General features: G+C 40.8%; 1 protein-coding gene across 1 annotated transcript; it reads right to left on the bottom strand.

The window, feature by feature from the left end:
- Nucleotides 1–1,672: 1,672 nt before the first annotated feature.
- Nucleotides 1,673–22,846, bottom strand: LOC135502884 (adhesion G-protein coupled receptor G6-like). Its single transcript, XM_064796058.1, has 15 exons — nt 22,776–22,846; nt 17,578–17,880; nt 15,968–16,097; nt 14,313–14,431; nt 13,562–13,799; nt 12,745–12,922; nt 11,265–11,399; nt 9,276–9,404; nt 8,466–8,603; nt 7,965–8,095; nt 6,897–7,014; nt 5,251–5,395; nt 4,580–4,655; nt 3,111–3,517; nt 1,673–2,432 (listed from the first exon to the last, which is right to left on the bottom strand). Exons 1-15 carry the CDS (start codon nt 22,831–22,833, stop codon nt 2,383–2,385), a joined length of 2,355 nt encoding a protein of 784 aa, XP_064652128.1. The 5' UTR covers nt 22,834–22,846; the 3' UTR covers nt 1,673–2,382.
- Between the last annotated feature and the right edge of the window lie 1,209 nt (nt 22,847–24,055).

Below are 24,055 nucleotides of genomic sequence, written 5' to 3'. Positions count from 1 at the left end.
ATTATTTACAAAATCGATGTGATTTGACTTTGTGTTTAGACATGTATTGTCGCTGTCATTTCTGAATAAAATGTAACGCACTGTTCAAACTCTTGTTAGTTGAGAGGATGAATGCCCAGGAATGCAATTTAACTAGTATTCAATTTGTCTGATGTGAGGTGTATAACAGAACCTTCTCAATCGTCTCTCTTTTAATGCAAGAAAGTGTGATTTGGTTTTTAGGGGTAATGTACAGTCCTACCAGAAATTAAATGTCCACCGTTTTTTGGAAAATATCACAGAGATGAAATAAGATATTTGAATGCGGTTTTCAGCAGAGTATGGTATATTTAGTGGGTCATATATCTGTTGTATTTGGATGCACCTAATTCCATCCCTTCATTATGTAACAAACATTTCAAAAAAGGTTCAAAAATCATTTTTTCTATTTTATGTGCCTTTTCAAAAATGCAAATGAGCCCATGAACTGTGCTTTATGACCGACCATCATTTTTTGGCACTTGCAATTCCATAGGGTGTGTTCGATGATCATGACAAATGCACATTTTTGCTTAGGATTTTTATGTTATTTTTTTATCTCTACCATAACCTTTGATAAAGACCCCCAATCCTTCATGTAAGAGCTGAGTTGGCCATAACGACCCTGACTAACTGCATTGCTGACTATGAGAGGTGTTCTCAAAGGTCACCAGCTGTCTGAAAAAAACAATCACATGTAGCGAGCTAAAACTAATCTTCAAAATGAAAAAAATTAGCAGGAATTTTCTAGTAACGAAAGCAAAAAAAACCCGTTGTTGCATCATAGTTCACCCATAGGTTGTGAAAAAGAACGAAAATAAAATGAAATAAAAAAGTGACTTTTTGGACATTTTTTAAATTACCAGGACAGGATTACCTGGGTCCAAATACAACAGATACATGACCAACTAGATATACCATTCTCTACTGAAAACCGCATTTAATTATCTCATTCTATCGCTGTGATATTTAAAAAAAACCTGGGGACATTTACTTTCTGGAAGGACCGTACATCATTGATTATACCTCTGTAAATATGATCGGACCTATAACACCAGTAAGGTGAATCTCACTCATTTAGTAGTACCGGCAATGACAAGAGATGGCCGATTCGCAAAGGAGACCATCGGCGATTACTGTTACAACATACAATAAGAAAACCACACGAGTGGCCGATCCGGGTATCCAGATTGCACGAGATGATTTCCTACGGCCGGAAAGCGCCAGACTGCAGGAGTTATGAGTCCGGCATGCACAAACTTAACTTAACACATTGGATTCATCTTCATATCTTCTTCTTTCGTCTTCTAGGCGTTCGATTTTCTAAATATGGCTATACTACACAACCAGGCCTATGTCTCTTATAAACCTGGCTGTAGTCTCTTGTTCCTCCCCTGATCCCCAGAGCTTAGTCTCCAATGATGCAGCGTATGGCCATGTGGCCAATCTCTCGGTGTCCCAGATGAGAGCGGGAAGTTCTTGAGTACATGCTTGGGTGTCTGATCAGATGTGTCGCACTGGCACTTTCCGGACTCCGCCATGTTCATCCTTTTGAGGTGGGCTTTTAGTCTGCAATGGCCAGTCCTAAGACGAAAGATAGTGGCCGCCTCTTTTCTGTCCATGTCTTGGAGAGTGTTGCATCAAAGGTCCCCTCTTGGATTCAATAACAGCACTTTACCGCTAAATCGTGCAATGGTGAAAAGATAAAATCTAAATACAATAGATGCGACTGAAATGGATATATATTTGCAGGTCATGACTCTATCGTGGGTTCGTCAGAAACTGATCTGAATTCAATCTCAGGATTCAGTTGCTTATAGCGTAGAACTGACCCGGTTGTGGATGACAATTTCAGACATCAATCGTACCACAGCAGGGCAGATTACCTTTGAAAAGTCGAGATCAAAGTATTTGCTGAATCATCAAGTCATGCGCAAGTTTCTGAATTGTCATCATGATCAACTAGGCGCTGTTGAAGCTTTGAGTATTAGAATAATGTTGAGGTGTAGTCAACGATCCTTGGCGACATTCAGCTTGATAAGCTTATCACAATATAATGCGTCTTAGTGTGAAGAATGTTCAGGGACAATATTTTCTTTTGTCGGGACAGACGCAAGCTAATCCTGGTTTTCTGGTTTTCAGCATACTGAACTTCCAGTGGTATTGCCTCCGTCTGTAAAGCTTAGCAGTGTTAATACATTGAGGGTCAATATAGGTTTGCAGTGCATGTACATGCGCCCCTTTTCGTCGTAATCGTTGATTGCCTTAGTATAGGAAGCTGCAACTGTTGAATTACACTACTCGCCACCAAACATAATGTCCAAAAGGCGCCCATGTTACTCATCTCTGGCCCTACAGTCCTGTTTAACATTTAGCATCACTCAAACTCGTTGTTTGGAATTTTGAATACTTCTCTGAAAAATTGAAAGAGACATTGTAATGACACGTCGGTACATCTGAACAGTTCGAAGGCCATGTTGGTTCTCATCTACTCCGATAGGTGTAGTAATATTAACCTCGGCATTCACAGTGATTGTCGTAAAATGTGTCACTCTCCGTTTCTTATCAAGCCTCATTTCACTTTATCATACTGTCGGCAGGCGATGTCGTCAATTCATGGCATGTAATACATTAAAAACACTATCAAAGACTACTATCAACTAGCATATGATCTCATTCATTTTCTGGCAATCATTCCTCGCGTATCTGCTGCCAACGTGTTACAATAGATAAGGGTTCTTTCACATGCCTTCCAATCAGGTGCCGCCATTAAGATCAGTCAGTTACACACAATCCATTACTCCCTGATACAATGTATACCCTGACCTCCTGATTTGGGTTGATTTGAATTTTGATAAGCATATTTTAATACAGTAGAACCCCCCTGTAAGGACACTGCTGTGACTGTTGATCATATGCTGTCCTCAACAGAGAGGTGTCCTTAATAGAGAAGGGTGAGGTGTCCTCGATAGGGAGGTGTCCGCGAACCAAGGTGCCACTGTAATTCCAATTGTTTGACGTTGATTCCGATTATTCAGATAAAACCTGAACTGATTTCGACGTATCATTACAAAAATGACAGACTTTCTTACCTTCGCTATTGCTTGAGGTGCGCGTGCTCCGATCTGAGGATTTGCGTCCACATTTCTTCGCCCATGCGGCCGTCGCCTTCTTCTTCAGCAGGCAAAAGAACACGAATACGAACACCCCTTGCAGTGTGTTGAACACAATGAACAGATAGCTGAACACAATGGCCACCTCATTTACATTTAACAAACCAAATGTCCATGTTAGACCCAACAGACTGACCAAGCTGGCTGCACCACACAACTGTGTGCGTATTGACTTGTTTTCCTTGGCCTTGTTGGATCGAATGATGAATTCTCTCTGTCTATATGCTTTATAAATGACTATCCCGAAAACAATGAAATTAAATACAAGCATGAGACAGATCGGTGCAACGAAAGCCGCAAATAGAGGTATATGCCGTAACCAACACCTGAAAAAGACTAATTGAAATCAACCATTGTTGTAAATTAAAGATGGTTTGAATGGCAATGTCGGTGATTTGAACGACAGAAGCAATAATGTTTGACATCTCACATGAAATTTGTTCATCAAATCCAGATATTCTGTGACATGTTGAAGAGAAAGTGAATGTAAAGACCGAGCAAACAATTACTGTCACAGAATGTTCTATAATCTGTAAAGATTGACCACGTACACATCATTCTAAAAGTAGTTTTTCTATATATGGTTAAAAACTTTACATTATTCTATTTGATAGAACCTTACGAATCTTAAATCTTAAAAAGACATCGTTATGCGATTTCTGTATACAGGATTTTTAAACGTAGATTCGATATTTCACTTCAAACGAGAACCGCCTTTATACGATTAAATGATGGGTCCTAGACCGATGATTGCCAGAGTTATATAAGTAGTTAGGTAGTCGTTACTGGCTAATTAGTCTCCGCCACGCCCGATAGGGGCACGGCGGAGAGTTTTGTGATAGTAGGCAAATTCTCCCCCAACCGGAGCCTAGGTAAAACATTGTATATCTCTGTACACTGTGTATGCATTACGGCCGGTCTGGAGTCGCGGTTCCGGTCAGTGATCTAGACGAAGTTTTAGCGATTGTAGGCATGAAATAAAAAAAATAATTCCGCAGACTTTATTTGTATATTTTGTAGATGTGCAGTACGGGGTTTAGTAATTTTTCTTGCGCGATTTTTTTGGGTTTTTCCACAAAGCACAAGCAGTTTTACGACTTCTAACGTATTTTGGTCGACGCCATTTTGTGTGCATCGTGTATCGGTTTATTCTTCGTTTTTCTGAAATGTAGCCACCACCCCATCACCTCCCTCACATAAGAGCCCTGAAATCATCCAACATTCCCCTCTAGCCACTCCCAAACCCCCATCCATGGCGGAGACTACAGAGTCTGCACACATACTCAGCGCCATTTCTAGTTAATGAATCATCATGCAAGACCAGGTCAAATCGGAATTCGACATTGGTCTTATGCAATTTTATTGCAGACCGAATATTAATAACTTACATTCCTTCATGTCCTTGGATACCATAATTGTCTAGACTGATCCCAAGAGTAATGACAACTGGAATGACTGGAAAACCTGTAACAAAAAAGTTTAAAAACTGACTACACTATTGGTGGAGAGAACGGTTTTCCACAAACTACCTGGATTCTACAAATTTACTTTAAACACGATTTCACCGTACAACCATCAACCATCAGTGCGCTCAGTTTAGGAGCGCACAGTTGCCAACGTATTGTATATGAACTGTACGTGCATTTGTGCACATGACATGTAGAGTGTGCAACAAATTCAGCTACTACTTCGGCTAAACCGTCACAATTTTATTCCGAAAATCTCCGAAAATGATAATGATATTAGATAAGATTTTTTTGCGGCGGGAGGGAGGGGGCAGATTATTTGTTGTTGCATATTGAAGACTCGTTATTTCGCTTTTCATTTTTACCGATTTCGTAAATAACCCCATTAAGTTGCAAATTACGCGAAGAAATCCTGAAAAGATAAAGTGGCACTGGTAGCATTCGACGTAGGTTGACGACAGAAGTCAGTGTGTTATTAGGTCTTAATCCAAATGATTTAGCAAACACGCCCTGATTCATCATTAAAAACATGCTGTGCCGTATTAATCTTTCATAATTCTGATCTTAACATGAAATTGAATTTGGAAACTTACCCCATCCAAAAACGGCAAACTTTTGGATCAGTTTTGTCCAATGTCGCCTGTAATCCACGGTAACCACCATGCACATGAAGAACGCCTCCACGGTCATCCAACAAAAGCTCGCCAGTATGAAATAATGTAGGAACATGGCAAAAACCTGCAAGATGGATCAATGTCGCCATAAGCATGTCACGTAACTTATCCGGATCATGACCTTTGTTGATCTACACAACGTTGCCATACACCTATCAATTGCCAATGCATGATACACCCTGTGAAATGCATCTGTGGCGTATAACGGCGTATTCCCCGCCCCAGACCCTCTATTGATCATCATCACATTGTACAATAATAATCACTCGTCGTGACCATACCCCATATGCTTAAAGCCTAGTTCATACTCCGACGCACGACCGCCGGCGACCGACGCACGATCAAATTCTCGACGCCGACGTCGTGGTGTTGATTCATACTTTCGCGTGCGACGGCGATGGCCATCGGCGTCCGGACGCGCGTTCGGTCGGCGTGCGATATTAAAGAGTTCAACAAATTTGAACTCTCTGCGTCCGATCGAGGCGTCGTACCTTTCTGGTCATGGGACCAAGGACTCATGTTTATGCATATTTTCAAAGGCGCCTAGTTCAAACTGGAAAGACAGGGAATGGGAATTGATTACGTCGTTTTACGCTTGAGCTTCCTCACATAACGAAGTTAAAATGTCGGACGCAGAAGAGCTACTAATATGTGAAGTAAAACGTTACAAATGTCTTTATGACATTTCCAGATCCGACAACAAGGACAGCCTGAAGAAGGAAAATGCGTGGCAGGCAATTGGAGCAGCTCTTGGCAAAGACAGTGAATATCTCCCTCACATACATATCTCGTCGGTGGCGTTTCCTTCGCATCCTGTAGAGGACAGCCATTGCCTGGACATTTAAAATAAGCAGTGCGTCCTCCTCCTCCATTTTGACGTGGCAGAATGGTATAATCGCGTGAGCATTCATAGTCACGCGATACGACGCCTACAAAATCGTGCGATGGCATAGGCGACCGACGCAGGACGCTGCGTTCGACGCCGGCGATGGTCGTGCGTCGGAGTATGAATCCACCTTCAGGCTAGTTGACTGGGCAACATATAAATCGACAGTTACAGCCGTAAAATAGCTCATACAACTCTAGAGGTAAACGTCAAGTTTAAAACCTCCACATGTGTTGCAGAATCGGTTTGAATCAAAATGTTTCATGATCGCGGGATGAATGCTCTCCCTCCCGAAAAAGGCATGTTTCACAGGCTCCCGATGTTTCTTTTTCTGGAGAATGAGCTATGTTGGATGTCATTTCGACAAAGCCGTGCTGTAGTTTTTTGTTTGTAGCTCCGGCGAAACACGAGCTAAATTGATAATGCACATCAAACCAGCACCAATATACATGTATATGCTTTTTGTATTTATCATGATGCTATTATCAACTGCGAGCCCGAATGGATTGGCTAAATGTATGGTTGGTATTGAATTCGGGTCGAATGCACTGCCTTAAACAGGGAGTACAGACATACATTGTATGGCAGACAACCACTGACTCGTTTCTATCCACCGGAAGGGTCGGGAACCGTCATGTTATGCTGATAGAATTGAAAGAGTCACAAGGAGAGTTCTTACCTTACAGAGGACGCCATCACTCGCATAGTGTGAACTACAGATGAACAATAGATTCACGGCAATCATTGAAAAACATAGATTCATCAGAATCTTGGGTGGGTATTTTTGAAGCAGCTCTCTGAAAAAAAGCGATATCTCCATGACAATAATTGGTTGAAACGCACGTTATTTTTGTATCGAGCCTTACTATTTTTTTAAAAGAGAAAACTGTATATGGGATCGAAGGACCATCTCTGCATCCCACAAATAGACGTTAAACCATTTTCTATTACAGGTTAACTGTTTAAACCTTCTCCCCAACCCCACTCGAGCCAAATTTTTTGAGGGCAGGATAGAAGTCCTCACAGAGGGCATAAACCAATTTACTATTTGACAGGTCATATGACCATGATAATTTGAGGGTGTGGGGGTCTGGAATTTTGTATGGTCATTTTTGTATGAATTCCACCAGCCCGCTTCGTGTCACGGCTTCGCAGGTAAATTGGATCCTAAAACTTCCGCCAGTGAGCACGTATGTATATATTCAATCCAGCCCAAGGTTTATGAGAATTCGTGGAAAAAACTCCTGTAATACGATAACAAAACAACGACATTGTAATTACACAGACAGCAGTCCCACATGACAGTGAGACTACACACTGATTTCCTGTAGTACTTATTGTGTGCGATCAGGCGCGGTTCAAAGGGGTTGGGGGCGCTCCTGACGCAACCCCCCCCCCCCACACACACACACACCCCTTAATTATTCATGAAAAATATTTGAATCGGCCATGAAAATTGAAATTTTGGAAAACACCAAGGAAGTTTGGATGGGAAATGCAGTGCAAGTCCCTTCTCCTCCGGCTCGTGAGTCCGCCCCTGGTGATCGTTGTCGAATAGTCGAATCATCATGCAAAAACTATGAACTGTGTAGACGCTATTTAGCCGGTTGAAGGGCGCCTGTACAAAAGGCCTATTTTACGTGTAGTTGGCCTATGTGAAAGAGACGAACCGAAACCGGCTAAATAGCGTCTACACAGTATGTTAAATCATGTCTAATCATGTCTGTAGAAAAACTGAACAACTTACTTTTTGAAAAGGAAGTGAGTCAATACTGTGAACAGAAGGGCCAACAAAGACAATGCACATCCTACGTATGTCAGTATACTCTGTATCAACTTGTGTGTTGGGTCAAGCCTACCCACATTGCCAGTAAGATCCTGAAACCAAATCGTGTGTGAATTAAATTACTTTAACATATATTACTAATGACTAGTCCATATGATCCTTATCAATTCTTGCTGTAGCTGCATTCTAAATAGTACCATTTGACTTTAGGAGGTGCATTTTACAAATTAAGCCAGTCACACCTCAGGTCTAAGATCCAGATTTTTCCGACGCCTTTTAATTAGTGACTGACCATTAATTAGGAGTCAGTAATATTCTTTATCCGAATAATATTGTAATGTTTGCAATAACATTGTTGTAATTTGCAATTTAGATCATTTCCACACAAAGGAAAGTAAAGAAAATACTAATTTAAGTTTAAAAAATCATTAAAGCGCATGCCTATTTGAAAGCAGTTCCTACCACGAGCAAGGCGAAACTCGTCAGGTGATCACATTTGCACGAGACTCCCTTACTGCGGACTGTGACTACACGGCAGCCTGCACCAGACCATTCCGCACTGGCGAAGTCCCAAAACACGCACTGGGGATTCGAATGATCCTGTTCATGAAAGAAAGGCCAAACTCGTACCGACATGGTTGGACTGTACGCATTGGTATACGATACAATCTGATTAGTAAATTTAAGTCATACCGATCCATAAAAATGACAAATTATCGTGGCGAAAATGACATTCAATTTAACTTGACATGATATAAAACACTTGCCTTTGACTACGTTGAGAGTTTAAAAGCGCAAAGCCATTGATTGTGTTTGTTATTGAACAATTTTACGGGGTCGGAAATTCTCTCACAGGCAGTAAACACGGCCCCGCATCCTGTCATATTCTGACATGTCTCACGAAAACGCTAATAAAACAATTTAGAATCATTGGAACTTATTCAAATTCAAATTCACTTCAATTCATTCATATTTTTTAACAAATCACAGGTGCATGTGGATCATAATTCTCCTGTTTTAGAAGCAGTATAACGGCACTTCTTCCTGATAACCTGAGATTTACTTTAATTAGTGGAAGTCAGATGAAAACGTTCGATATCGACAACCTACGTATATATCGAAGTCACATGAAAGCGTTCGAAATCGGCAACGTATAAAGTGTTTTCATAGTCATATAGTTGCTAGTGAATCGGGGCTGAGGCTAAAACTGAAGTCATGGTTTTGCCGTCAACTCATCATTTTTTACATCTTTGTTACAGTTCTAGCTCCTACCTTTCCACTGATGTAATCGAGGTTAAAAACGATCGGCGAGGTGAGATTCTTAATCACCCGATCCCCGATATTTGCAACGATAACACGGCTGTTTGTTGAGGTCTCCTGTTGTGCAGCGCGATCTATGATCTGGGGTGTGAGAATAGTCAATTTAAATAGAATGAAATATAGAGGCAATTGATAAACGCCACCCGTCATAGTAAACTCACAAAGGCACATACCTTTTGTGAAATCTGAGTATTATTTCCTGGTGTCAGAAATTATGGCTTCTCTTCTCTGTCTTCTCGAAATGCGCCTGGTTTTGCTTTGATGGGACATAAATTATCAATGAAGCGATACGTTTGTTCGTGTAATTAACAAGAGCAAACTGAGTACAATTCGTTGAAATTTGTTTTTACGACCCTATCCGCCATTTCTATTTCATCAGTTCTGATTGTTTTAGCACTTTTCGTAAAACGAGATTAGTTGCAAAATGGCTCTCACATGATCTACACAATTTACTGTAATTGAAGATTTTGACATATGTTTGACAGCTTCATGAAACGGTCAAACAGTACTGGTATAAACTTATTACCAATGGGCTGAACATAAGTTAGCGGCGGACACAGGCGTCATGTTCACCGACCAGCTGATGTTCGAGCTGTCGTTCATTCTAAGTGCTTTTAAATTGACTTCACACACGCGAATGATGGACATGGCAGTCGACTAGCAATTTCACACAGTACTGCGACAGTTTTACAAATCGAAAATAACTTTGGAGTTGATTAGATCCAAAAGCTACTGAAAGCTAAATCAGGAATGAGTGTGTCTTTTGGCCGATGTTTGAAAACAACGGAACAAATCTCTACAAAGTGCTTTATTTTGAAATAAATTATTTTCAATTTTGGATCCAAAAAGATCATTTGAATTTCCGTGACCACCATGGTTACAAAACACAGGCTTTGAATATATATCAATGTACATTGATATGTAGTGCATAGATTGTTTAATGAAATCTTCAGGTGATTCTCTTCTCGGGTATATCTTCAAATGTGCAAAGCGTTATCTTAAAATATCCATTCAAAACAAAATCGGCCACTGCGCCCAGGTATGGCACGCCAAAGCGGAATAAATGCAAGACTTGAAAATATAATGAAACATTTTGAAGTATATTGCAACCCTTGAAAAAACATGACAACATTTCAAAAATTATATCTTCAAATGTGCAAAGCTTTTTCTTAAAATATTCATTCAAAACAAAATCAAGCCACTGCGCCGAGGTATGGCTCGCATCAAGACATTTGAAAATATAATGGAGCATTTTCTAAAAATGTAGGTCAACTTGTTTTCAAAAATATGTGGCAACCCTTGAAAAATACATGGCAACATTGAAAAAAATCTCGCAAAATTTATTTCCTTTTTTCTCGATTAGACAGAGGCGCCGCTATCGGGAAAACTGGGCAAGTGAGTGTTCAAAAGTCATATCAGTGTGGGTTAGTTCAATACCAGGCAATGGGAAATGTTCCAAATGTATATCCAATGCTATAGAACAGGGTTTATTGATGGTGATAATTAGATGTTTTACATATGACAAAATCAAAAACAGTTGGATCTTGGATTTTTTTTAAATTCACAGGATCTAGGACATACATTTTGGCCAAATTTTTGGCTGCAGCCGACCGCATCCAAATGACGTTACTCCCTGGAAAGAAACAACAGGCTTCAATTCCAACTATGGAAATCGCCTAGAAATAAAATGTCTAAGTCTTTTGGGCCGCTGTGAAAAACACTGCTGTGTCAATTCCTTCGAAGATTTTTTGTTTGTTTTTGTTTAGGGACTCGACACAAAATCAGGGCTAGAGGTTTGCCTACTAACGATAAAACATCTTTATTGGAGCAACAACTTTGACATTTCGGAACATTATAAAATTACTAATCAGGAGAGGGCATGTTATCATTCTAATGCTGACCATTTGCCAAAATACCTCTTACCCAGACCGATCAACTTACCCGGAAAAGAGTGGCCCCTTGGTAAAGAGCGAAAGTCATCTTTTCGTTTTGGAACTGCAGGGCTAGCTCCTGCGGAATGGTCAGAAAGGTGTTCACCTCCGTTCTGTTGATGACACCTCCAACCTGAATGGACACCTATCGAAAGAACCTTGTTTTTATTATTTACATCATTAACCAATTACGTACAGTCGCGTGTTTTTTTGGCACAAACACAACAAAGAAAATAATGTACTGGATCCACTCGCCAATAAGATCCCAAGCCCGACAATACCCGATTTCTACTACCGCCTCGATGGGTCGAGCCTAAACAACCGGGCATAAAAGTAAGCCTTTCGCTCCCATAAAAGGGGTGGGACATCTTTTCTTCGTTTCTTCCAATTGGTCTTTAATTGTAATATGAAAAGTTCCGCTGCAGAGTCATGACTATTCATGACGATTACGTTGTTAACTCATGAATAGATATCCCACCCCTTTTATGGCTGCGAAAGGCCTACTATTGTGTTCGGTTGTTTAAACTCTACCCATCGAGGCGGTGGTACAAATCGGGAAATGCTGGGCTTGGGATCTTATTGGTGAGTGGATCCAGTATGTTGGTTTGCGGTGATATTGAACACGATCACAGCGTACACACACAGAAGATTTCTTGATAGACCACCGAGTATTGTCAGTAAATGTAGCTTACCAATTAGTTGTAATTTTAATTGTACGAATAAGGTTCTATAAAAGGTTTAGCAAGAACGAAGTGGTATAGTATTCATCAGGAATATTTTGCTCCAATAAAATTAATCTGTCATCGTTCGTCGATAAACGATAAGCACTGTGTGGGCTAGTGTACATAGGCTGCTAAGTACCCATTATCATGACTTTTTTCTCAGCATTGAGACATTTTGTGGGTTTAATGTTTAGGTGATATGGCTACATAGCATTCCGCCGGCCCTGCTTAATATGAGGTTTTTGTATGTTCGTTTTTTTTATTCTAGGTAATCCACAAAATCAAACCTGGCTGCTGTTTCATTAATTTTTTTATGTATCTCACCAGAAGAAATTCTGTTAAAGGGACAACTTGGGCAAGAGATATGTTGGTTTTTCATACAAAAAATGTCTTCCAGCATGCCCGTGACTTCTCTAAACAGGATAGTGAAAAAATCAATGAACTGCAATAAACAATGCACTAGGATGGGGTGTAACCTTAGGTCTGCCTGAGATTTACAAGTCATGTCCAAAACGGCCTCACAACAACACCAGTTAAAATCATTATCAGTTATCAGCATCAGATATACAGCAAGTGACAGTGCATGATGTCAAGCAGGGGTATTATCCTCCTGGCCAGGTAAATCCATCGGCCTTAAACCTCGGCGAACAACTCATCCCATAGCACGAGTGAATAAAAAAAATTCTTGGACATTGTACTCATTGCAGCTGCGGCAATATGAGAAACATTTGTTTTTTATAAAGAAGACGGGTTTTTAAAATATCATACTTTGTCGGTTGTGAGGTGGTCATCCATTTCCGATTGGTGAAGAACCATGGAGATATCTCCACGGGTCGCTTGGCTGGAATTAACCACTGCAAAGGCAAGCTTGGGGTTGACGAATGTCTTTATCCCGGACCCGAATAACTCCAGCGATTTCGATATGGTTTCAACTTGCCTAACCAATCTGAAGAGAGAAAAACAACGCACTGATCGTGTTGTTGCACTCGAAAAGAAGTTCGAGGTCGCCTGACTTGGTGGGAAAATTTAACCAGCGAAACAAAAACGCAATACGTTACCAAAAGTTACAAGCAAATGGACAATGGTGAACGTTTTCGATAGGTGACTAGTATCGATCATTATCAGTGATAGTGAATACATTGTACTATATGACGTTAAACCATCATTGTTTACTGGTTGGTGGGGTGGTATCAATTCATCTGGCAAATCAATTTCCCCTTTTGTTATCCGCTGGTGGCTGCACAAGTCGAAAATCTCGATTGAAGATCTAAAATCTTACTCAATTCCTGAGACGGTAAAATGTACAATATACTCTATAAACGAATTTTGTAAGATTCCGAATTAAAGATCGTTAACCAGAAATGTTAAGTAATCGTAAAACTGTCGGAAATCATACGGAACTGAGATTTTAAGAATCCTATGACAATTCCATCGGGATTTCCGATATGGGTAGATACCCACGTTGGCGAGATAATCAGCATCCATATCCCTTTCATGATAATGCAGTTTCGAAAATTTAATCATCAAAATTCAGAAGAAATCCTTGTTTTTCAAGTTAATATTTATTCCCTACGCGGTGCATTACCTTGTAACTGCGCTTCCAACTTCTTCAGATTTTGCCAAGGTGGCAGCACTGGTATTCATTATGTTGCCGATTGTTTCTGCAAGGTTAACGACTGTTTTGTTCTGGGTGATGTCGCTCCCGAATGCCATTTTGGAGGAAAGTACGTTGTCTATGATGTCAGCGTTCAATGAAACGTCCTCAAACGATGATGTTTTGTTTGAATTCTCGGCTAACCTTTCTGTCACTGTGATGACGTTATCTGAACACAGGAAAATGTGTGGAATTCTAACGCTAATGGCGTCACAAGCGACAACAATGAATTTGGAAGGTACTTTTGAGATCAAAAGAAGTCTGGACCGCATGAGATTGCACGAGATCAGTTTTTGTGTCGAAATGTTTCTATCGCATTTTGGCAGATCACCTTCCCAAAGCCCTGCGATATTTGATGCATGCACTGTTGCATTTCTTCTTCATAACACAAACCTGAACGCTATGAAGGGCTCTTATCAGTAATTTGTCAACGATTATCATTGACTGATTCACTTTCCCGTAATTTTTGGAAGGATTAATATTGCATTGGAAGGTCCACATGGTCCAGTCGGGTTTGAAAATTGCGTAGCATGATTAGTGAGGGTGACTGGGGCAGCCAACATTTTGGTTACATAATGATCTTTAGTGATGATATTGGTCCTTTAAAAGAAAGGAAGGCGATGATAATAGAAGATGCATTTGGTAGTTTAAAAAATGGTTCAAGATCGGAAGGCTTTCTTACCTTGGCTTATCATTGTCACGTTGGCCAAATCTTCTAATTTAAGTGGTGTGCCCGTGGATTGACATGCATCAAGATTCGGCGTTCCCCAGACTACACGCGAAGTGACCGGATCGATTAAACTAAAATGAAATGAGTTTCATTGGGTACAATAAAATGGAGTTTGTCGCATGGATAGCGCGCTTTAGGCTTCTCTATGGTCACCGCCAGAGAATAAACCTTCTCATACATTTCCTGTCTATACCTCAAACGCTGTAGGCCAAACCCAACATTTAGGTCAAATCCGTACGGACGAGGGACCATCTCGAAGGTTTACCGTGGTTATGCATTTGAAGAATCTTAATACCAATAATAACTAGGCCTATATGGGGTTACTGTGTCAGGCACGGACGACACCGGTGGATGCTATTGGCCTCAACAGAGCTCCATCCCATGCGACTGCATGTAGGCCTACTATTTATGCGGGCGAAGCGTCCAGACCACAGCCCGACCTGCGCCCCTGCCGCGCTGACGGTTAGTGCTAAATCGTCAATGAAGACCATAAAGACTGTTTGGATCAGGTTTCTCTTCGTCTCTTCGACGTTACCGTCCAACGGACAATGTAGGATCTGGTACCAAAGAAGTAACTTTTCTCCAAACGCATCTAATGGACACAAAATCAAGAACTTTAGCTCACTGCCTATCCGGTGCAGACCAGAACCCGTGAGATCAAGGCAGGTGGAGATTGAGGCGGGGGGGTGGAGGAGCGTCTCCTAGAGGGTTGTGCGTCGTAACATCCCCCTCCCCCATCCGCCCCTGAAAACCCAAACAAGACCATGAAAGCGAAACGTCAAACTCAATGCCGTATAAACTGTTACATTTACGAAGGGACTTTACCGGCCAATACTCTGTTCTGTTCTACTGGTCGGATTTCTTCGAACTTAGATTTTTATTAATCCTTGCCACAAAACCCAACAGGATTTTAGGGATTTCAGCATCCTAAAGTCAGAATTACCAAAATATTCATCTGCGGAATCCAATGGTCATTTGGAGGGTATCCTGGATAGGCAGTATTTTATTTCTGGATATCCGTAGGCGTTTGAAACATGGCTGGCCGATCGTTCAAAACATGGCGGACGGGCGTTAGTGTATTCTAACTTGGCCGTTAGGGGTTTTATACATGCATGTCAGCTTTAATGCCGACATTGGGAAATGAAAAGGCTGGTAGTCGCAGCAAGCTCACAGTTTATCCTTTCCTGTATTACCATTGCTCTATGATAGGAGCCTGGCCTACAATAGGCATACATAGCCCGTATGACCCCCCCCCCCCCCCCCCGATTGTTTTATAGGCCTACCACTGACATACATGCAAGACTGGATGTAGAAAATTTTTGTGTGCCAGACGAAAATGTTTTCCGACACTGAGCTCAAAGTTTGTATACGTACTACAGGAACACATGATAATCGGTAGGTGTTGATAACTTGAGATTGGTTTCTAAATACCTTCATGATCAAGAGTAAATTCAAACTAATTAAACGTTTTGTAGTCTTATTTGTCTTCAGCAAATTCAGCAATGCCAGGCAATATTCTTATTTATTCATATTTGTTGATGTGTGATTCTACCACCGTTTCCTGAGACGACAATTAAATGTGCTTTATTGTAATGATTATCACCTACCATTCTCTTGACCCCACCCCGACGAAGGGGGTCATCGGTTTGCACGCCACATTTGCGGTTTGCCACAAATGCCTCTCGGGCCAAGTGAAGTTTCCCTTCAGAGTACTCATAAATGTCTCGGGACATTTTTCTGGAAAAAAATCACGACGCAGTGTATAAGTTGCCTAAAAATATAATTGGTGGTGATCAGCCGTAGTTGTTAAGGTCGATCTATACCCATGCTTGGCGCAAAACTGCCCAACTTCAACTCGTGATAATTTATTGATAACAATGATTCCCAAAAAATTTTGGTACGGTACGTTACGTATGAAGCATCTAAGTGAACTTTCACCATAGATAACTAGATCGTATTTCTGGATTACCCAGACAAATGACTTTTTTGGGAAGGTAAAAAAATCGCTTTGATCAATTTTATGTCAACATGCTATGTCGCATCGAAGCATACTCTGTTGGAAAGGACGCAGCCATTCATAGCGCATGTCCGTATAACCGCCGATTATTTGAAAACATTCTTATTATGCATATAATTAACTAAGTATAGCCTTCACTCCAAATACATTGTAATTTCTCTATTTCTGAAATTTCGCGGAAATCTACTTGTAAAACCCAAAATCCGCGGTTATACGAACAAGCTCCAGTTGGTTAACAGCACATTTCCATTATCAAAATTGAAAAATATTTCATAAAAGTGGAGAAAAACTGCTTGACAATTTGAAACTTCATCATTCACGTCGGTTTGTTTACTATTTACAATACAAGCCCACTCGAGTGCGTTTCGAAATGTTATGCGCAAATCAGCGGACCATTGAAAACCAAGGCCTATAATTGCTGTTACATTTCAGGGCTGTGGATAGGCATCAATAAAGGTTCCTCGAGCGCTGATCATGACTCTGCCCTAAATCGGCGAACAGAGTCTAGGCAATTATGATTCATTATGTTGCACTCCAATGGGAAGCTTGGAATGTGCTTGCCTTGGGGAAAACCCCTCAACTACAGATCGACCTTAAAGAAATTGACACTACTACCGAGGTATTTGTTGTGTGTCACCAAAACCGCGAGGGTTGAGCTAAAATTTAGACCAAAACCGAGGTGGATCATGCACACACTTAAAATATGGCTGACCGTCACAGATCAACGCGATGTTCTAAAAATTTCTGAAACATTCCCGATTTTCGGCGAACTGGTGGGAAGATTACTGCCGTGTATCATGTTAAATTATAGTATTCTCATTATGCACAACAGTTGAAGTTTAAATAAAATCTTTTGAGATGACTTTGTAATCTTGCAAATGTGGTAACCGTGATAGCATCAGCTGGTACGCCTTCTTGCATTTTACGTGTGTTGCGAGGATGGGAATGTGTTAGTAAGTCGATAGGGTGGCTATAGAGGTTCTTCACTGACGTCACATGATGACGTTGCTAATTGTTTTGCACTGCCATATTTGCCGTCACACGTGGTCACGACGTATTAGAAATGCATTGGCAGGTGGCCGTCAAAACGTCACGCCGTGACGTCACGTGAAGAACCTCTATTAAGCTCTTATTTCCAAGTGCCAGTGGCTCATCTGGATTTTGGAACTTGGCTGCCCGATGTTATAAATGCAACGCTACCTGGTATCTCGCAGGTGTAATTCACATACAAGTACTTGTAGGTGCTGAAGCAAGGCTCTCCAAATATCGAATTCGATGCAGAAATGCTGCACTCAGGCTTCCCATGACACTTCTTCTTCACAATAGTCAGGCTGATCGCCTCGGAAGAGCAGTTTGTATTGCTTATCCGTTCGAAAGGTCTTCCTCTGGAGCATATCGTGGAATTAGTTCGCCCGTAGTTAGCGTAGTTTATGTTGATGGGTCTGTCAGCTCGACACGTCAAGGTGCCGGAGGTTCCCTCGCATGCTAGCATACGCCTCGCCCCTTGAAAAATAAAGCAATATGGGAGTGTGTCAGATAACTCATACAGTAATATCATCATAATGTTCCGCAGCCATGCGACCATGAAGTGACACTGAACTATTGACGACGCGGCACAATATAATTATATGGTCCTATCGTCAAAAAGGCGGAAGCGTTTTGACCATTCCTGTCCAGTCATTTCGATAATCCATCAACATTCCCTTTGGTCGGCCGTTACAGTCTCCAGATACCCATCATTTCAAACATCATCGAAAAAATTACCAGAACTGAAATGAAACGGCCAGGGGCCATTGTGCTCACCGTATACATCTTTTAGTAGGCAGGATCATGCTTAATTTAGAGGTGAATATGGTGAACACAATCAGGCATGAAGACTTTTTTTAGATGTGTATTGATGTCAAGTAATAAGACAGGGCAGTATATATAAGTTTATGAGCCAACCAATAATTGTCTATGACATCAACAAGATCAATATCGTGTGATTGCTAAGAGTCCCTGCAATAAAAAATTCATCGAAAAAAAGTCATTAATAAGCGAGATATTGCATGTCCTCCTTTTTCAGTTTTGACTCCCTGGTGGCCAAATCAAGAATCAGATCAGGCCAAAATTCGGTGTCAGAGATTATCTGATGTAGGGGGTTACATGTACCAAATTTCAAGTTCATAGCTTCAGCAGTTAAGAAACGTGCCATAGTTACACTCTAATGGCCAATTTACGCCATTTGACCTCTGTGACCTAGAAAAGGAGGTCAAATCCAAAAATCGTAGGACATGTGGTGTATCCTTGCTAGAAGTCCCTGCCATAAAAATTTTATCGAAAACAATTCACTCAAATAAGCAAGATATTGCACTTCTTCCTTTTTCCATTATGGCCCCCTGGTGGCCGAATAAAGAATCAGATCAGGCCAAAATTCGGCATCAAAGGTTATCTGATGTAGGGGGTTATATGCACCAAGTTTCAAGTTCATAGCTTTACTGGTTAAGAAACGTGCCATAGTTTACACTCTAACGGCCAATTTACGCCATATGACCTCTGTGACCTTGAAAAGTAGGTCAAATTGAAAACCCGTAAGACATGTGATGTATTCTTCCTAAGAGTACCTACCATAAAAATTTTATCGAAAACAAGTCACTTATAAGCGAGATATCACACTTTTTAGATATCCACTTTTGGCCCCCTGGTGGCAAAGTTGAGAATCAGATCAAACTGAAATTCAGCACCAGAGGCTATGTGATATAGGGGGTTATATGTACCAAGTTTCAAGTTCATAGCTTTAGTGGTTAAGAAACGTGCCATAGTTTACACTCTAACGGCCAATTTACGCCATATGACCTCTGTGACCTTGAAAAGTATGTCAAATTGAAAACCCGTAAGACATGTGATGTATTCTTCCTAAGAGTACCTACCATAAAAATTTTATCGAAAACAAGTCATTTATAAGCGAGATATCACACTTTTTAGATATCCACTTTTGGCCCCCTGGTGGCAAAGTGGAGAATCAGATCAAACCAAAATTCAGCACCAGAGGCTATGTGATATAGGGGGTTATATGTACCAAGTTTCAAGTTCATAGCTTTAGTGGTTAAGAAACGTGCAATAGTTTACACTCTAATGGCCAATTTACGCCATATGACCTCTGTGACCTTGAAAACAAGGTCAAATTAAAAACCCGTATAATATAAAATGTATATTTGCTATGAGTACCTACAACAAAAGTTTTATCGAAAACAAGTCACTAATAAGCGAGATATCACACTTTTTAGATATCGACATTTGGCCCCCTGGTGGCCAAACAGAGAATCAGATCGGACCGAAAATCAGTGTCAGAGGTCAGCTGACCTAGGGCATTCTGTGTACAAAGTTTCAAGTTCATAGCCCTAGCAGTTAAGAAACGTGCCACTGTTAGGATACGACGACGACGACGACGACGACGACGACGACGACGACGGACACAGCGCTATCGTATAGACTCCCCTTACGGTGAGCCAAAAACGAATGTTGGTTGGTTCAGAAGACCTAAAACCAATGTCACCCTCTGTCAGCGCCGGTGTAAAAGTAAAAAGTGTCCCCCCTGGAAAAAGTGTCCGGCCCTATTGTATTCTGCAATATGGTCCCATAGAGACCCTGACAGTCAATAGCTCAGAGATTGAAGCGCATAATAGAAGCCTTTGTTCCCGGACATTTTATCCTAGGACATTTTAAACTTCTACACCGGTCGTATCATCAATAACGACCCTAATAGCATTCATTGGCGATGATACAAAACAATGTTGAGACATGCCTTTGATTTGTTACATCACTCCGTTTAACCTTACGGAACCGGCTGTTATAAAACGCGGATTCCGCGGAAATCCGCGGAAAAATCTAACTTGGCTACAGGGTGGCTACCTGAACCGCAGGTGAGAGTTTTTCATATTAGTAGTGTGCATTGTTGTGCGCATGAAGTACTCCTGGTGACAAGGTCTTTGGGAATCCCCGTTATATGGTGCGCTGTAAGCGCCGTAAATCACAAGCACCTTGTAGTTTGAAATAAACTTATACTCTAGACGGGCCGCGAAGTAAGTTTTTTTGTGATTGCTTAAAATAGACTCCAATGTGCAGTCGCATATGGTTGGTTAGGTTCGGTTGGTTAGGTTGATTGTCCTAAAAAAATTTCGTAGACCAGAATTCAGTTCATCATCGACTTATATTTGAAGGAGGCATATACCGTAACGTACATCAATCCGGGCAACAGTCACACTTGAAAGCAGCCTCGTAATGTGTTCCGTTATAGGGAAGGAACCACGGTGGTGTCGAAGATAACATGCAAAGTTTATCAACACCAAGAAAAAAAGCAAGAGGAAAGAGTCGGGCAGAGACCTGTATTCATCCACGACCGGAAGTGTGGCACAGTCACATAGAGCTTATCAAAATGTCAAGTTGTGGTAAATACATGGCTGGGATGGACCAAAGTGGAATTAAATCTCAATCTGTGGTTGATTCTTAATCTACAGAGTCAGGCCATCACAGAAATATGCTTTTTGATAATATATTTAAGAAAATGTGGTCTCACTGGTCAGTTTAGAACTTGTACTTTGACAGGGCCATATCAATGCGCCAGTGACGTTTTGATGGATATGGTGTACGGAAATCTTTTTTTCTCAGGCAATCGGTATTGGAATTTTTTTAAACTTTATTATGCTATTGGCAAATGGTTCTTCTTGACACGTATAAAATTTTGTGCAGATTGATTGGTCCAATGAGTACTTTTTTCACCAAAACCTATGCACAACAATGTACACGTAATGTACACATGTTTTAATAGAGGACTCTGGCCTACTAGGGCAGAGACCTGTATTCATCCACGACCGGAAGTGTGGCACAGTCACATAGAGCTTATCAAAATGTCAAGTTGTGGTAAATACATGGCTGGGATGGACCAAAGTGGAATTAATTCTCAATCTGTGGTTGATTCTTAATCTACAGAGTCAGGCCATCACAGAAATATGCTTTTTGATAATATATTTAAGAAAATGTGGTCTCACTGGTCAGTTTAGAACTTGTACTTTGACAGGGCCATATCAATGCGCCAGTGACGTTTTGATGGATATGGTGTACGGAAATCTTTTTTTCTCAGGCAATCGGTATTGGAATTTTTTTAAACTTTATTATGCTATTGGCAAATGGTTCTTCTTGACACGTATAAAATTTTGTGCAGATTGATTGGTCCAATGAGTACTTTTTTCACCAAAACCTATGCACAACAATGTACACGTAATGTACACATGTTTTAATAGAGGACTCTGGCCAGTCGATCGGAATGGCATGAATGGCGCTCCAGAGGATTAAAATCTGACCGATGAAATGTGCAGATAACTGGTAGTTCTTGCCTCCGATTTATGATTTATGTTGTTATTTGTATAATATAATTATCATTAAATATTATGCGCGTATTTACTGGCGGCTTTGTGATTTTTCCGCGGATTTCCGCGGAATCCGCGTTTTATAACAGCCGTAATATCCATTACGGATGCTTAGATGTTCTATTGTACATATTAGATGCTTAGGAGTTCTTTCTATCGTTCCAGCAGAACCACAATCCGCTGTCTACATCATCATCATCATATGTCTTCATCGTTCGTTGTCTTCAACAAGCTTCATCGTCGAGATGTGTTTGTCAATAAAGAGACTTTGTTACTGTCAGACATGAAGCGTCTAAATTCGCTACTTACTTCCTGCATGCTTACGAGGGATGAGATCCCGTCGTGCTAGGACACGACACTGTGAAAAAGCCTTTTCAAAATGGCCGATTTGTGCAGGTTGTCTATGCTTGCAGTTACAATCGGGTCAGACAGGATGTCAACAATCGAAGAAAAACACCAATTATAATTAATTGAACATTTTACGGGAAATTTTGGAGCAGGAAAAAGTACAGACTATAGTGCCTATAGATGACCTTCCCTTGCAATGAGTTCCAATGCTATTAAGTACACATGATAGCCTCCTCAACTGAAATTGGATATTATTAGGCCACGCATAACAAGACTATAAATTTAGAAGTATGACATGCCTTGTCGCCAGAAGTTGACCTCCACATTGCATTGAACGCATACCAACACAAAATCTATGTTAGAAACTCCTGCCAATCACGCCTGTTTGACGCCGAGATGCTTTAAAATCACATCTGCAGTCTTCGAAACTTTCAAAATTCTTTTAATAGGACCACCCCGCCCGCCACCCCCCCCCCCCTTGAAGACAAAGTTATCCTGTAATTAAGGAGTTGATTTTATTAGAAAAACAATTTCGACATGAGTTTCGACATGAGCAAGAAATGCGAAGTGAGCTTTTAACTTAGCAAAATGCCACAAGACTTATGAGAGAGAAAAAGGCCCGGAATTGATATGGTTTTCACTTACCTTCCTTGTCTGCTAAAATTCGGTAAACAACACATGCGAGAATGATTGCCTTCAACATTATGCATGTAGCAAGACTGTTGGCTGAATGCAGGTAAAACGGATAGTTGTTATATGTGTTTTTCTTGATATGTCCTACATTCGATAAACATGATAAACGACAGTTCCTTCCTGATGATAAATCTGGACTTAATGTGGATGATTATAATTAGTCTTATCTCTACCGTTTACTTAATTCGCTGATTGATACGAACGCTTCCAGGAAATACTTCTACAAACACTTGTAACAATTATCTTCCGAGTTCACATTGCGCTACCAAATCTCACATCCCGGTGAAATTTCACCAGGAATGAGAAATATAATTTCTCGCCAAAATTTTAGTGAGAAATGGTGTCATATTGGTGATTTCAAAACTTATAGCAGACGACATAAGATTATTTAGACTGTGCTGCCGTTGAGAAGTATTAAAGTAGCAGGAGGGGGTGGGCGTTCGTGGTTTCTGAGTGTGAGGGGGTATAGTGGTTTCAGTCTCTCTTAAAGCACAGTCAACAGACATGTGGTTTCAGTATTAGGTCTTTCATTGTGGCAATGCGAAAATATAAGCAATTTTGGTTAGGTCTGTCATAACAAAGAGCGACTCAACCACTCTCTTGATTACAGAGGCCGTCTCAGCGCCACTACGCGGGGCCCAATGGTAATAGGCTAAGTGGCTTCGCGCGATATGCACCATTCTGGGAAAACTCGTGGAAGTATGCTCATTAGCATTATCTATTCTTAGCTCCAGCTCGAGGTAATCTTGCGCAGTGTTTCTTCGGCCCAGATACATTGTGGTGGAAAATGTCTAGGTCTAGTACAATGAACGCCTGGCTTCCGCCAGACTAATAAGTGAAGAAGGTCTGGATGCGCGAGACTACTGTGATACAAATTACCATTGTAGAGATTCTGTGTCGTAGGTATGGCTTTTTACAATTAAAAATGCTCTCAAAAGACGATAAGGAATGATCATTTATTAACATTTCCTGAGCTATATATACCTTCTGATTATCACTTTACATCAATAGGTCGGCGTTAGGTCGCGTGCTTTTCTTTCCTCGTGTCAATATACAGCAAAATAGTTAAAACCCCATAATTGCGCTATAAGTCCATAATGAGATCTAGGTGACTGTTATAAATGTTTCTCCAGCTTCGCTTTTTTGCCGCTAGGGTCCTTGCTTCTAGGAGATAGGTGAAAAACGAGGTTTAGGAGTGAGTTATACGGTGGCTGGGAAAGGACATCGAAAAA

The sequence above is a fragment of the Lineus longissimus genome, chromosome 19 (genome assembly GCF_910592395.1).
Source record: "Lineus longissimus chromosome 19, tnLinLong1.2, whole genome shotgun sequence".
Taxonomy (NCBI): Eukaryota; Metazoa; Nemertea; class Pilidiophora; order Heteronemertea; family Lineidae; genus Lineus; species Lineus longissimus.
This window is presented reverse-complemented; position numbering and strand designations above follow the sequence as displayed.

Bases quoted from the DNA above. Each gene is read 5' to 3' on its own strand.
- LOC135502884 (XM_064796058.1), bottom strand. From the start codon at position 22,833: ATGTTGAAGGCAATCATTCTCGCATGTGTTGTTTACCGAATTTTAGCA. The intron at 4,656-5,250 runs GTAAGTTTCCAA...TTTTTGTTACAG, and splicing joins GTTTGCCGTTTTTGGATGGG to GTTTTCCAGTCATTCCAGTT. The intron at 2,433-3,110 runs GTAAGAAAGTCT...TCAATTTTTCAG, and splicing joins CACCTCAAGCAATAGCGAAG to AGAAGTATTCAAAATTCCAA.